The 15369-nt window shown below is 42.7% G+C and overlaps 1 protein-coding gene across 1 annotated transcript in view; it reads left to right on the top strand.

The window, feature by feature from the left end:
* Positions 1-2283: 2283 nt before the first annotated feature.
* The window catches only part of ZDHHC2 (zinc finger DHHC-type palmitoyltransferase 2), a 55664-nt gene continuing 42578 nt past the window's right edge, over positions 2284-15369 (top strand). Inside the window, exon 1 of the mRNA XM_045535479.1 lies at positions 2284-2744. Coding sequence (XP_045391435.1) covers positions 2618-2744 — 127 coding nt within the window. The 5' untranslated portion in view covers positions 2284-2617. The remainder of the gene's footprint in view (positions 2745-15369) is intronic.

Genomic DNA, 15369 nt, shown 5'->3' on the forward strand with positions numbered 1-15369 from the left:
TTTCTCTTAGTTTTGCTCTCTCTCTCCTTTGCTGTGGCTGTCTTTTTCATAAATGGCCATATCAGTTCTATCATAGTTATACATGAAACCCACAATGTCTTATACTTATTGAACATCTAAATTAAAATTCATGAGTTGAACCTTCTGTATTTCTCTCTAAAGAGTTAATTCCCTAGTGAAATTTCTTCTTAATTGTCTATAACCTCCAAATTATTTTCCTGTTAATGTACAGTCCTAAAGGGGAAAAATCAGAAAACTCTCTATTCCTAAAAATAAAAGTTATCCTTCCACTTTCATCAAAGCCTGGTGTCTAGAGATTGGCTACTCACGAAAGAGCTTATACTTGTGTGTGCATGCTTATGCCTGTCTAATTAGAGACTATGCGAAGATCAATCATGTTATCTTGTGGCTTTCAAGACAATTCTTTCTACACTAGACTTTTTTTTTTTTTTTTTTTTGAGATAAAAGCCATACCCTTGGAGAACTCAATAATAGTAGTACCCTTAAAATAGAAAAATAAATTGAAAATGTTCCACAAGTATTTATGATAAATATGAACAAATAAATAACATTTTAGGATGAATACAAATCTAACCTCCTTCAAAGATATTACACCTGCATATTCTTCCAGAAGGATAAAAGAGGTGAAAACTGTGCAGAATGCGATTCCATTTCTGACCTCAGGACCCTAAGACGGTTAGAAGAGGAGCAGCCCAGCGCATTGCAGCAGCTGCTATTTACAAAGGCACAATGTGCACTTTCTCCAGTGTTTCTAGTGTGGGAAATCTGACCCCTGCCTTTTCATTCTTTGATAGTCTCTCAATCACTGTTTTGCTCATCTTTGTCACAGTACTTCAGTCCTGAAAGGGACTTTTAATTTTGCTTTTCGTCGCTTCTGATTGGGAGCATAAGGTCACTATCCAGGGGAAAAGTTGAGGATTCCAGGGAAGTCACTAATCTACCCTACAGAATATCCAAATACAATATAAAGTACCACACCATAGCAAAGTGACTCACTGGGACAGAAAGACTCATTCTCTCATCTACTTACTTAAAGTCCTGTAGAAAGACTGGCAGTTTCTATGCATTTTTTGAAGAGAAGTCAAAGAGATTTGGCGTGTGCACGTGTAACGTAGTAGCTATTTCAGGAGAGATTAGCATGCTGTTTAATCCAGTCACAGGAAGATAATCTCAAGGCCGTAAGAGCTAAATTTCTTTGAATTCATTAAATCATTTTTTTTTTACTTCTACACATGAATATGAAGTAATTTCATTGAATGCGGTTGCTGTGTGGTGTAAATATACATATTCACTAATGTTAAGTAAAATGGTGCCCATTTATATAGCAATTATGTATATAATTTAGATACACTCACTGATTACAGTGTGTCCCTGCGGAATTAGGTGCGTTCATAATCAGAGGAAGGGAAAAACGGAGACAATCTCAGAAGCATGCGACTATTTTTTCCTTTTCTCATCAAACCCATAATGAGAGGTTTGGTCTGACTACCTTCAGGATCCCTTCCCGTGTCTTCAGCAACCACTTTAGCAGCAGCTAGAAGCTAAGTTCGGAATTGCCATCGCAAAAGAAAACATCGTAGTGACCCAGGGGTTGCGAAAAAGAGGACTTGGAAGGAGCCACCGGCCTCCGGGGAGGGGTGGCGGGAATGGTCACTGTGACCATCAGGAGATACTTTGACTAGAAAATTCAAACTCTCGCAGCAAATGACCGCTGTTTCTAATTCCAGTGATTTCGGGATTCGCAACCGCAAATCCTTCTCCCTCCCGCCCCGGCCCCTCCCGGGCCAGGACGCGGCTGCCACCCCCCTCAGTGGCGCGCGTCGGTCCCCCCCCAAATCCGCGTACTAGAGCCGGGGCCCCGCCCGCCGCCAGTTCCCCGGGACCCACAAGTTGAGGCGACAATTCCCCAAGCGGGATGCGGGGCCACTGGCCTCGGCGCCCGGAGACTTTCTAGCGGCGCGGCTGCCGGGGTGCGCGGCCCGCGCCCTGCTGGCCCGGGAAGGCGAGGGGTCCCGCCGCGACCGCTCGGTCACCCTCGCCTCCCTTCCCGCCCCCGCGTGCGTCTCCGCGCCGAGCGCGGCGGCTCCCGCCACCCGACCGTCCCGAGTTGCGGGCGCCTGAGGAGGGGCCGCCGTCGCCCCCAGCCCCCCGCCTCCTCCGGGTCGCCCGGAATCCGGGCTCAAAGCCGCGGGCGGCCGGGCCGAGGTGGGCGCCCTCCCGAGGGGCCCGCGGCGAGGGGCGCGCGGGCCGGGGCCGCCCGAGTCCCCAGAGCGCCCGCCCGAGGGCGCAGCCGGCCACGCCGCGGGACGGGCCGGGGGCGGAGCGGAGCCTCCCGCCGCCTCCTCACCGTCGCCTCCTCCTCCTCCTCCTCGTCGTCGTCGTCCTCCTCTCGCAGCCACCGCCTCCGCCGGGCTGAGGAGCGGGGAGTCCGCGGCGCCGGCTCGGGGCTGCGGGATGGGGACCTAGCGCCACGGCGGCGGCAGTGGCCGCGGCGCGACCGGCCGCCGCCCCCGGGCCCGTCCCGCCTGGGGCGCCGGGCGCGGCCAGCCCGCCCCGGAGCCGGCGGCGGAGCGGGGCAGGTGCGGGCGGCTGGAAGATGGCGCCCTCGGGCCCGGGCAGCGTGAGGCGGCGGTGCCGGCGGGCGCTGTACTGGATCCCGGTGGTGTTCATCAGCCTCCTGCTGGGCTGGTCCTACTACGCCTACGCCGTCCAGCTGTGCATAGGTGAGTGCGCGCCCCCCGCGCCCCCCGCGCTCCGGCCCGTCCTGTCACCCGCCTCCCCGGCGCCCCCCGGGCAGCCCCCCGGGACGGTCCCGGGACGCGGGAGCCGGGCGCGCGCAGCCGCGCTTCCCCCGTCCCCACCCCGGAGGCTGCTCCGCGCCCCGGGCGCTGCCGAGTGGCCGCGTCTGCGCTGGCACCGCGGCCGGAAACAGCCTCCAGGCGGCCTCCTGCCACTCGCACCACCCTTGCCTTCCCCTCGCAACTCTCAGGTTACGGTGCCACCTCCACCCCCCCCGCACACGCACACGGAGCCGAGCCTGCCCCTGCCCTCCGCTGACCACCGCCGCCCCGGCAACACCCCCTAGGTCGGGACAACCGCGTCCCCCGCTGCCCGCAGCCTCCTTGGCGAGCCGAGGCTGGGGAGGCTGCGGGGGAGGCTGGAGGGCTCCAGGCCGGGCCCGGGGTGCAAGCTGCGCCAGACCACGCCGGGGTACGGGCCTTGGGCGCCAGAGCTCGGTCCCTTTCTGGTTGTCATGAATCTACTTTTTTAAAAAAAGCGCTCGGGGGATGGTTTTGCTGCCTTTATGATTTGAGGATTGCCACCTGGACACTTTCTAGTTAAAAAGGGGAGCGGGGGTGAACTACTAGAAAGTATTTTCGAAGACACATGCAACACGCAAGACCGTAATTTAAACGTTAGAATAATAGGGAGAAAAAGAAAGAGGTGATATCCGAGCATTTTACAGCCAGAAAGCCAAGTGGCTCAAGTCCAAGTTCTACGCTGCTGAACTGGTGGGTGGGGTACTTTCAATGCTGAAGATTAGGGGGAAAAAAGTTGACTGTGCACAAGCAGGCAGTACCCTTATGTCGCTTCATGTAAGCCGGCTTCTACTTTCAAAGGTCTGTGAAAACTGATAACGGGTTATCACAAAAAATGTTAAAACAGAGGGTGATCTTTCTGCCAGTGACTTGTGAATGCTTTCTGTGTTTGGTGTTCCACCTACCAAGCACTAGCCTTGGGGTGGGATGAGGAAAAAAGATTAAATTGTGTCCTATTTAGTTTTAACCTTCCCATCTTAAGCATTTTCAAAGCTGCAAAATTCAGACATAGAATCTTGTCTGAAGCCATCTAACCTCCAAATGTTGCCCCTGGTGAGAAATAGTATCAGGATAATACACCAAAATAATTACCGACGTAACTTTTAAGAGCATTGAGACTAACTTCCCATTTTATATAGTTTTGGTAGTTTTAAAATTTGCTGTTAATACTTTCTTTCCTGGAGTTAGAAACAATATTATAGTCCAAAAAAAAAAAAGTCTTTTTTTTTTTTTTTTAAATGGATTGGGCTGCACTGACATCTTCATGACAATGCATCTAGATATGTGATATTCAGGTCGTCTAAAATGTATAGGAAGAAACATGTTGTAATTTTTGTATTAAGTGTTAATACGAAAATAGCCTCCCTTATTGAGGTATACTGTATATGTTACATAACTGTTAGGAACCTTTGTTGTATTTCATTCTTTCACTCTCTTAAAAACAGTGACTAGTATCAATTAATATAACTGGTGCCAAAGGAGGGCAGTCCTAGAAGGCCTTCATTATTATAATAGGCAGCTTGTTCTCCTGTATTATCACATTAAGCTGAGAAGCTTAGCCTGCTACAGTGTCTCATGTCTGCCAGGAGGAAACATTTGAAGGCAGAGAGAGCTTTTCTTGCCTTTGCAAGTACCTCTCTGCACCTAGCTGAAGTGCTACATGAGAAATCTTCTTGTGTTGGGTAGACAGGTGATGGGGAAGGAACTAAATGGAAAATTGCTCTTATATTTGGATCATATTTTTATATGTACTTTCTGTAAGTTTAAGACAGATCTCAAGTCCCCATAAAATCCACGTCACTGTTTTATTAAGTGACGATTTGACTAAGTGGGAGAATGCCTCTTCTTCAGTTGTCTAAGTGACGTGGCCTGTTATTGATACTTTACCTGGTGATCGTAAGTGAGGTCTCCTATCGCTTCTTGTCACTGCCTGCTTGGTCTGGCACAATGCCTGCCACATTGAAAGCGATCTATAAACAGTCTAGAATAAACAAATAAATGATGCAGAGGCAATATCTCCTAGGTTGTCAGAAAGTAGTTTTTATATTTTTGTTGTCATAGAAACAAAAAGTAATTGTTATGAAAGGTCTAGATCCTGAAGTCTAGAAGGCAGAACAAATGGAAGATGAATTTGGTGGTAGAGACTGTGGCAGTTTAGGAGTGGTAGGCTCCAAAAGCCTCACATGGCCTTGGTTGGGTGGGAAGTTGAAAGTAACTGTGCAGTTTCTTTATAGGCACTGGGAAAGATGGCGACTAGAGTGACTGACACACAAAACCAGCCTCCGCTCCTTTTCACCGACAAAGCAAATGGAAATGCCAACCCCCCACCCCACCCCCAGTATTCATCACATCTCAGACTGCCCTGCCTTTTATGGTGGATTCTTTTTCTGTTGGAAGTTGCTGTTTACAAGCAGATTTTCCAAATTTCTCCCATGAAACATTGGCCAAGGTTGGGAGCAGAGGGTGGGGGTCAGGGACTAGGAACTAGAGCAGGTAACAAACAGAATAGAACAAACAGGATGATTGGCCCTGGTCCGCCTTCCACATCTGCTATCAGCCAGAGATGACCCTGAATATAAATTACTCTCTGCCCTTTGCTGAATGAACTGCAATTTAGGAGTAGTGCTTATTCTGGTATCCTTGGAAACTGGAGATAATGATTCTCATTACAGTTAGTTTCTATATTTAACAACGTGGATGTATGTGGCTCTCTAGGCACTTTTTCAGTTAGCATAATTTTTGCCTAGTGTTTGTATTTTATAAAAATAACTCATATCTCTTTTTGGAGTATGTGTACATATAAAATATATGGGATGTGCATATGTCGTGTGAGAGTCAAGTGTTTCAGTTAAGTCTGCTTTCCTAGTCTCCCAAAGACAAGACCACAGAGGACTGTTACACTTGTAATCATTTGGAACATGTTTATCTAGTCTGTCGATTAACTAGGCTCTTTTATTCATATTTCTCCCCCTCCATCCTTTTCTTTTCCTCATAACTCCTCTTTCCTCTTCCTCCTTCTCTTCTCTCCTTCACCTCTGGCTTCTTTTGTATCTTACCTGTCTGTGATCCCTTTCGTTATTAGCGAGCTTGTTTTACGTAAAATAAGATAAATTCTAAGGGTGAAATTTGTAAGGTGGCACTTTAGGATACAGAATTAGAGGGAATAAGGGTAGTCTGCAACCTCAGGCATGTTTGAGTCAATGGACATGCCGGAAGTGGCTTATGTATGTTTTATAGACCTGTTATGGCTATTATCACGTTAACTTTGCTTGATGGAAGAAGGTAACTGAAGTTTTCCCTTTTAAGTGCTAACATTTAAAATTGTTTTAACTATTTTTATACTACTTTGTTATAATTTCAAATTTACTGAAAAGTTTCAACAATAGTACAAGAAACTTTCACTTATCCTTGTTTTAACCATTTTGGCTTCTGTTTTTCTGAGATGTATCACTTTCCTGCTCTCATCTTAGGCAGGTGCTAGGAGATGTTTAGCTTGTGCACTCAGATGGTTCTGAGTTTACTTAGGGTTTTACTCTAGTCGTTTTAAATAATCATGGAGATTAAAAAGCTCATCTAGGTCAACCACCTCTTGAATTTGTAGATGAAAAAGTTAAACGTTTAAGAGTTGCTACAAGTCCTCTGTCCTTTCTCCAAGTTACCTAGTGGAGGTGTCAGTAATGACTTTAGCTGCTGTGGTGCAGATGACGAAATGTGTCCCTTTCCCACCAAACCCTTGACCAAATCTTCCTAGCCCAATGAAGTTGTTTTAGCAAGTTGTTTAAACTTTGTTGTTGTTTAATAAGAGTTAGAGCTCTGAAAGTAAGTCAGCAGTCTTTACACAGTGATTTCAGAGTTTTTGAAGGTTTTATAATTTGGGCCAGATAGTAAATATTTTTGGCTTTGTAGGCCATGTGGTGTCTGTTCCAGCTACTCAAATCTGCTGTTGTAGAGAGCAGCCATAGACAATACTTTCACAAATGGGTGTGGCTGCGTTCCAATAAAGCTTTAACAAAAATAGTTGGCAGGCCAGACTTGGCTCTGGGGCGATAGTTTGCTGACCTTTGGCGTATTTTAGAATTTAGACCATTAGAATATTGACGTTTTACTCACAGTTTTGCAGTCTTTATTAATAATCATCCCTCAGCAATAATTGCAACTTTTTATATTCCACAGTGATTATTGAAGATGTTTAAGAATTAAAAGAATTTGTCCATATATTTAGGGATCAGTTTGAAAGATACACAGCCATGTTTTCCTTCTTTCAAACAAACATCTTTAAGAATAAAATACATAAAACCTCTTACTTGGATTTTGTCACATTATAATCTATCATTAATTCCAGGCCACTGCAGGCTCAAGAACACAAACTGGTGGGTCTCTAAATTGCCTTCCATGAGGAAATGAATTTGAGCTACATAGAAAAAGAAATATATCCCTGTTATTGGTAAATTATCACTTAAAAACTAGGACATTAAAGCATTTTTTTAAAAAGGGCAGATGATCCTTGGGAATGTAGATATTGCTATCTATATGTATCAAAACAGTTTAAAATGGAATATAAGGGACATCCATAGAAAACTGATGCATACAAAACTTCTAATGCTTAAATCACTTTAGAAATTATTTCTCATTGGTAATAATGATGCAAAAATATATTCTGTGACTTCTCTTGATATTATCAAATATTTTGAAGATTTCAAATTATGTGCATAGAGGGGTAAAAACTCAATATTTCTTCAAATCCAAAATTCAGATGTATAAAATACATTTGAAATATCCCAAACTCTTGATCTCTGCAGCCATTTGACTTTAATATAAATGGTCCAGACATGGAGAGGCAGTCATGGGGGGAATAGAAGAAAAGAAGACTCTGCTTAATGCTTTCTTGGTTCCATTTAGTGTGTCAGAGAATTCCTTTTCTTTTGATATACAGTGCAGCATTACCGTTTGTTATTAAACCCTATTAGAGGTAACATTTGTAAAGCAATTAGCACAGTCTCAGCATGTAGAGATACTCAGTAAGTGTTGAATGAATTAATCGTGTAAGTTTTTTACTTAATCTTATTCAACTCATTTTTGGTATGAGATCATCCAGTTGTATAATGCCAGTAAGTGAGAGGATAGGATCTAGAAGTCAAAGCTCAATTTAAACTATGGTTTGTTGTAGAAGACTTTGCTTTCAAATGCTCACTGAGAATGTCATCTATGCCATTACATTAAATACTTGCACGAATGTTTCCAGTAATTAAACAGAAGCCAAAGGGATGGTTTCTTAAATCAAGATGATTAATTGTCTCTAGAAAAGGTGTGTTTCCACAAGGTTAGAAAGAGGTCAGCTTATTAGTAGTTTGAGCAGGGTTCATTCAAAAGCATTTATTGAACCCTTGTTATATGCCAGGCATTTTCCCCCACAGAAACGATTTAGAGAATAGCTTAATAGACATCTTCTCCTAATAGCCAAGGAAAAAAAAATTGCCTCTGGGGGAAAAAACCCAAAGATCGAAGGCTTCTCATCAGCTTGGGCATGACGAAAGGGCATGTTACCCTTCAGACTGCCCCTTCCACAGCAGAGTGGTAGGAAAGCAGAAATGGAAAACAAAACGTCTCACTCCTAGGAACCTGTGAATTGGTTGCTGGACCGATGTGAAAAGATAATTAGCAAAGCCAGTAAAAGGAGAGCTTCGGGGGAGCATTTAAGTAGCAATGAATTTCAAATCATGTTAGAAATCTTACCACATGTAAATATCTCAGAGTGGGGTTATGAACAGCAATGCTTGCCCCCACTATGTACCGGGTGGTGGTTTCAGCTCTCTCCCTTCTTATCAGATGCATGGGCCTCTTTGACTCTGCTCCCAGCTCAGGGCCTGTGACCTGGTGGGCGAAACTGGGCAGGGAACTTCATGAAGGAAACTGATTGAATCCATGGGACCACTGGAGAACCTAGTTTAGAAAATGGACAGCAGCCAAAAGAAGGTGGATGAAGCAGAGCTGACATTCCTCCCCAGGAAAGGCCTTTGGAAGGGGCTGCAGGCCTGGTGGCCGGTCATCACAGAGCACTGGGGCCACCACTGCTGCCCACCCCTGTGTAATAGCGGGTCCAGCATCACGGGCCTGGGCAGAGCATCCGGCTGTCCGAGTGGAGGTGGTTGCACCCAAACCCCGGGCAGGAGGGTGCAGCAAGCGCAGGTAGTTGATCTTTTTTGGCTTCCATGGTGAGAAGTGCCAGGAAAACAAAGGAACAAAAAAAGAAACATATATTCCAGAGAGTAATATATATGGGGCTGAGGAGTTCTCAGTGAAATGGTCCTCGTTGATTTTTTTGTTTGTTTCATTTGGTTTTATTTTTCATCATGGTGGAAAATTTGTGATTTTTCCTTCTCAGAAAAATAGCACCATACTTATATTTCATAATTTATACTGCTGATTTCATGTATTTTGACAGTTGTATCACATCTCCCAGCCTTCTCTTCTCAAGGAATTAGTGGATTCATGGGTCCCCTGAGATTCCAGCACTCTGTAATGACTGTGGAAATACTACCTTGTCTATCATGCAAAGTGACAGATTAGAACATGGCATAGATTCTTAATGCTGTCTGTTGGAAAAACAATATTCCAAAGATTATTAGACAGTTTTAATACTATGTGGAACTCTATTATTACATATTACCATTCAGAAATACCGCAGAGAATTAATAATCAAAGCATAACATAATTGAATGAAGGTTTTAATAGTCCAATTGTTGAAATTTTTATTTATAATTCCTTTAAGGGAATTTTATTATAATATCTTGGTCTTTTCCTCAATCCAATACTGAGAGTGGAAAGAGTGAAATTACCGGGGCAGGGGATAGGGGTACGGGTAGGGGACGGTGGGGAGAAGGTGGCTGCCCGGATTTCTTAAGAAGCATAAGATAGTCATGAAGAAACCAGCTGTGATTGCTTGGGAATTTTCCTTTCAAAATTATAATATCACATTTTATAACATTTATGTAGCATTTTTCCTAATTTGATTTTTCATCTGACTGTGATGTTTAAATTCAGTGATAAATGTTAGTGCCCGAAGTGTTAACAAAAATCCATTTTTATTTGGGAGACACTCTTGAGCAAAAATATATGCTGCATTTATTGTCTTAGCACTTCTCTCCACTCTAAAATGCATACTTGAGGGTAGTTCATTTTAGGTATGTTGTTGATTACACTTCGAAAATGCAAATGAGGAAGTGCTTTATAGGTGGCTGGCTTTTATTTCTCTGCCAGTGCTTCTCCATGGTATCCTGCAATTTACCCTCATGTGAAGTGTCCCATTAAGCATTCCTGCCATACTGAAATTAATCTGACCTCTGGATTTATTCACTGTCATTGGCACCCCAGAGGAGTAGAATGGTCCAGAGGAGCATTCCAAAACAAATACATAAACAAAATACACATGAAACAATAAAAAAAAAAACAAAAACCTTTTTCTCTAAGTCTTTTAAAACCAAATATCCAAAGTAAAATAGTTTCAAGGTAGTTGTCTATCTCCATGATCATCTTTTTTTTTTTTTTAACTTTCATTTTTATAGCGATGGGGTCTCAGCAGGCTGGTCTCAAACTCCTGGGCTCAAGGAATCTTCCTGCCTCAGCCTCCTGAGTAGCTGGGATTACAGGTGTGAGCCACTGTGCCTGGCTCTCATGATCATCTGAGAAAAGATATCATCCTTTTAAAAAGAAGTTTGTGTATTTCCACGAACTTTTTACATTTATTTGATTAGAATTCAGTGAAATTTGGAAAACCAAAATGCCTTGCCATGAGTATCTATTTTCTTGTGTACAGATAAAATTAAATTGGTATCTGTGTTTATTGCATTATGTAAAAGGATTTTCATTATATTTGAAGGGTATATTAGAATGGGGTGACTTAAAATCCAGACCGGTGACCCTGGTCCCTTTAGGGGCCCATGGGTAATCTCAAAGAGGTCAGCAGCTGAATCTGAAGTGTGGCTTTTCACCAGATTTGTGGGGATGTGAGGGATGGTGTGATTTCAAATAGTTTCTGTAATGTACATATAATTCACACCAGAAAGACTTTAGTGGGAAAGGCAGCCCTGCTCCACAACAGCTGAGCTTGAGCCGTAATGAGAGACACCTGATGCCATTTACGGACCAAGGAAAAGATTTCAATTATGAATCTCAAACTGAAAGTCATAAACCTACTCCAAATGGCAGGGCCTTAATTTGTGATCAGGTTTACTACTAAGTGGACAAATCCATGTGACATGTTTTAGGAAGAAAGGCAGTCAGGGATTATGTACTTAACTAGGAAGTGATTATCCAGGGCATCTGCAGTCAGGGCAGTTAATGCGAAAAGAGAGCAGAGACCAGTTTGACTTAATCAAGGTGTTAACTATAGCATGTTTTTAATGAAATGCAACTTATTCCAGGACTAGTACATACTGAGAACTAAAATATGCAGAACTGAGAGTTATAGGTCAGTGAGAGATGGGTAGCAATTCACTATAGGTTTCCGTAAGCTTGGCTTTTAACAAATAATTGCAGAATCCAAAATGCGTTTTAACTATCCATAATTTATTGGACATTATTAATTTATTCATTCATTCAAAAAATATCTATTGACAGCTCTTGGAGCTTCCGTTTCTTGTTAGTGGAAGGAGAACAAATAAGAAACATGAGTAAGTAAATTATATAATTTGTTAAAGGGTCATCAGTTTGATGACAAAAAGCGAGACATAGGGCAAGAAGGACTGGGAATGCCAGAGGGAGGTTTCAGTTTTAAATACAATGACCAGAGTGGGAGGGGGACTCATGAAATATAAGCAAAGACATGAAGGAGCTGACCATTTAACCATTTAACCATGCCATGTTCTAGAAAAGTGCATCTCAGCCAGAGGAAATAGTCCACTTAAAAGCACTGACACATGGGGAGGCAGAGGTAGGAGGATTGCTTGAGGCTAGGAGTTTGAGACAAGCCTGGGCAACATAGTGAGACCCCCGTCTCTCAAAAAAAACCCAAAAAGTAGCTGTGGTAGCACGTGCCTATAGTCCCAGCTACTTGGGAGGCTGAGGCAGGAGGATCACTTGAGCTCAGGAGTTTGAGGTTGCAGTGAGCTATGATGATGCCACTGCACTCTAGCCCAGGCAACATAGTGAGACCCTGTCTGAAACAAAACAAAACCCTGAGGCAGGATATTGAGGAGCATCAAAAAGATCATTTTGGCTGAAGTGTATCCTAGGCTCCTGCACCAATCCAGGTGAGCAATGATGGTGTGTCAAACCATGATGCAGGTATTGGAAATGGGTGGTCCAATTCTGAGTGCATTTTTGAAGTAGTGACAACAGAATTTCATGACTGATGTGAGTTGTGAAAGAAAAGAGTCAAAAATGATTTTAATATTTTTGGCCTGAACAACTGGAAGGATGACCACTTGAGATGCGGAAGGCTGTAGGGGTGGGGGTGGGGGATTGCCTTAGGTCGGTCAGGGGTGTGTTGACACTGAAACAGAGATGCTGAGTAAGCAGTTGCATGTATGAGTTTGGCGTTAGGGAGAGAGGTGTAGAATGGAGGAATAAATTTAGGAGCTTTCAGCATATAAATTGATTTAAAGACATGACACTGGATACATCTGTTCCACCACATGTGAGAATGTATTAATAATTTGAACAGAGAAGAGGACCAAAGATGGTCAACACTGAGAGTTCAGGGGATGAGTAGGAACCAGCAAAGAAGACCAAGAAGGAGCGATCAGTGAAGTGGAGGGAAACTAAGGGAGTGTGTTGTCCTGAAGCCTGGGGAGGAAAAGGTATCGGGGAGGAGGGAGGGATCAACTTTGACAAAAGTACTCAGATGTCAAATGAGATGAGGACTGGGAATTTAACAATGTGGACGTTGAACTCTTGTTTTGAATTCATTACCAACTCTACTCTGACAACCTTGACTATAATTTAAAAGAATCAATATACCAGCGTATGAATTGCTGGGCTGTCTGAATTAATTCAGTTCAAATTAAAAGGCTTTGCTTTCTTATTATCTGAAAATAATCTACAGGAAATTTCATGAGCAGTAACCCTGTCAGGTTTATGCACCCCTGTAGCCTGGTGCCTGACACAGAGGCTGATTAGTAAGGTTCGTCATGTTTCTTGAATGAATGAATGAATGAATGAATGTCAGCTGGGTTTGTTTAATTTGAACCCTTGTGAGCAGGGTAGACATTTCAAGCATCAAAGAACATTGAATCTTTCATGCGAGGATCATCTATTTTAGCTTTTTATTATTTGATCATTCAGATTTTATAAACAAGTTTGTAATATTTTTACGGTTTCAAATAATCACTTCAAAAAATAAGTGAAATGCATTTGCAGGAAGCATGTCAACATTGCCCACAGATACTGTAGTCCATTTTAGTAGTTTTAAGATGACTAACACCTCCCCTTAAAGTGCTGAAATTGCTATCCATTTTAGATTTAAAAAAGTGATTTTCTAAAATATGTTTCAATTCCCCCTTTCCTTGCCCCAGCCTTCTTAGAGTACGCCGAACATAATTTAACTCTGAGTTAAGGTTATCAGAGACAGATACATGTATCAGGCTAGGATCCAAGACTCTTGGAGGATTTGCATTCACAGTTTAATTTATTTCCTATTGACTGAAAAAGGTCAGAGAAGAGTGGAATTTGTCATTTCGCCTCAGCATTCTTTTGAATCTCAGACACTGAGAGTCTGGGGAGACTCATGAATGAGCCACCTGGCAAGTGGAAATGCCTAGACGACTACATCTCAACAGAGCTTTGTTTTTCTCTACTTACCACTTCTGAGGTTACTTTTTCAAAGTATTGAACAATAAAAACTTCGCAGTGTGTAAATGACCAGAAGTAAGAAAACATTAGCTAAAGTTGAATTTTAACTTAATTCGTGGTGTGAGAATAGGCTCTAGAGCAGGTGATTTATTTTTTTTATTGTGGTAAAATATTCATAATATAAAAATGTACCATCTTAACCATTTTAAAGTGTAGAGATCAATGGCATTAAGTACATTCAAAATGCTGTGCAACTATCACCACCATCCAAATTTTTCATCTTCCCAAACTGAATCTCCGGACCCATTAACAGTAACTCCCATTCTCCAACCACCATCCTACTTTCTGCCTCTATGAAGCTGACTGTTCTAGGTACTTCATATGAGTGGAATCATACAATATTTGTCCTTTTGTGTCTGGTTTATTTCACTTAGCATAATATCTTCAAGGTTCATCTATGTTGTAGCATATGTCAGAATTTCATTTTTATACCAGATATACCAGATTTTGTTTATCCATTCATCCATCGATAGACATTTGAGTTGTTTCCACCTTTTAGGCTGTTGTGAACAATGCTGCTGAGAACAGTGTATACAACTACTTGTTCAAGTCCTTGCTTCAATTTGAGTGGAGCTACTGGATCAGATGGTAAATCTGTGTTTAAGTTTTTGAGGACCACCGTACTGTTTTTCTGGAGCAGGTGATTTCTGATGAAAGTGTGATTCCAGAGAAGCCTATAATGTGTCCTTGTAAACGTGTCCAAATTTGAAGGTCTCTGGAGGTATCCCTGGGGTGCACCGATGTCGCTGCAGCAGTTTTTTAATACCGTGTCATTTCATGGTTCAGCAGGAGAGCTGGTGGGCTGGGGATTGTGAGTGGTTCCATTTCGCCCATGTGGTAGCCTTCTTTACTGGGTAGTGTGTCCCTCCTGAGAATGCTGGCCATCAGGCCTGCCCATGGTAGAAAACTTGAGAGCGGCTGTCTTACTGTACATAGTCAAAAGTTCAACAAATTTTTTGAGTAACCACAGAGTTCAGAGCACAAACTGTGACAAATTTAATCCTTTTAAAGAATGACACGCTAGCAAGTGAAAATGGTATGCAAACCGGGTAGACAGGAGCTAGTGGAGAGGATGGGGAATTGGATGCATCCGTAATCCGTGGTATTAATCATGAACTAGATTGTGATCCATAGCACAGGGACTGAGCAGCATTCATGAATGAATAGCAAGGTTTCTGTATTGCCTACAGGTCCAGGGTAAGAAATGGTTTTAGGAACAGAAAGCAAAAATCCATACATATAATTAGCAGAGAGAGAGGGAGACAGGAAACGAGATGCAGCTCACATACTGAGCAGAGGAAGAGACTCATTCCAAATATTGATGACTGTCTTCTTTGATTGCTTACATTTCTTCGAACTTCTCACTATATTAATGAATACACCTGGTATATATACAGGTGGTATTTGTATAATATTGCACTATTACAACATGCTGTGTCTTATAGCAGTAGTTGTACAAATCTTTCATATGTGGGCTGCCAGATTATGATTATGTCAAATTTCTTTTCTCTGCAACTGAATATACATACTGTTTTAGCAATTACTGTCAGAGAGATTGTGGTAGTGCTATAGGTAAATGCAGCGTAGGGTGAGGGTATGATTTGCTTCAAGTAAGGAGAAGGCATCATGTAATTCCAGCTGGGGTTAAAGATCACGTATGTGAGAACTTTACTTCATAAAT

This window comes from Lemur catta, chromosome 22, assembly GCF_020740605.2.
Source record: "Lemur catta isolate mLemCat1 chromosome 22, mLemCat1.pri, whole genome shotgun sequence".
Classification (NCBI taxonomy): domain Eukaryota; kingdom Metazoa; phylum Chordata; class Mammalia; order Primates; family Lemuridae; genus Lemur; species Lemur catta.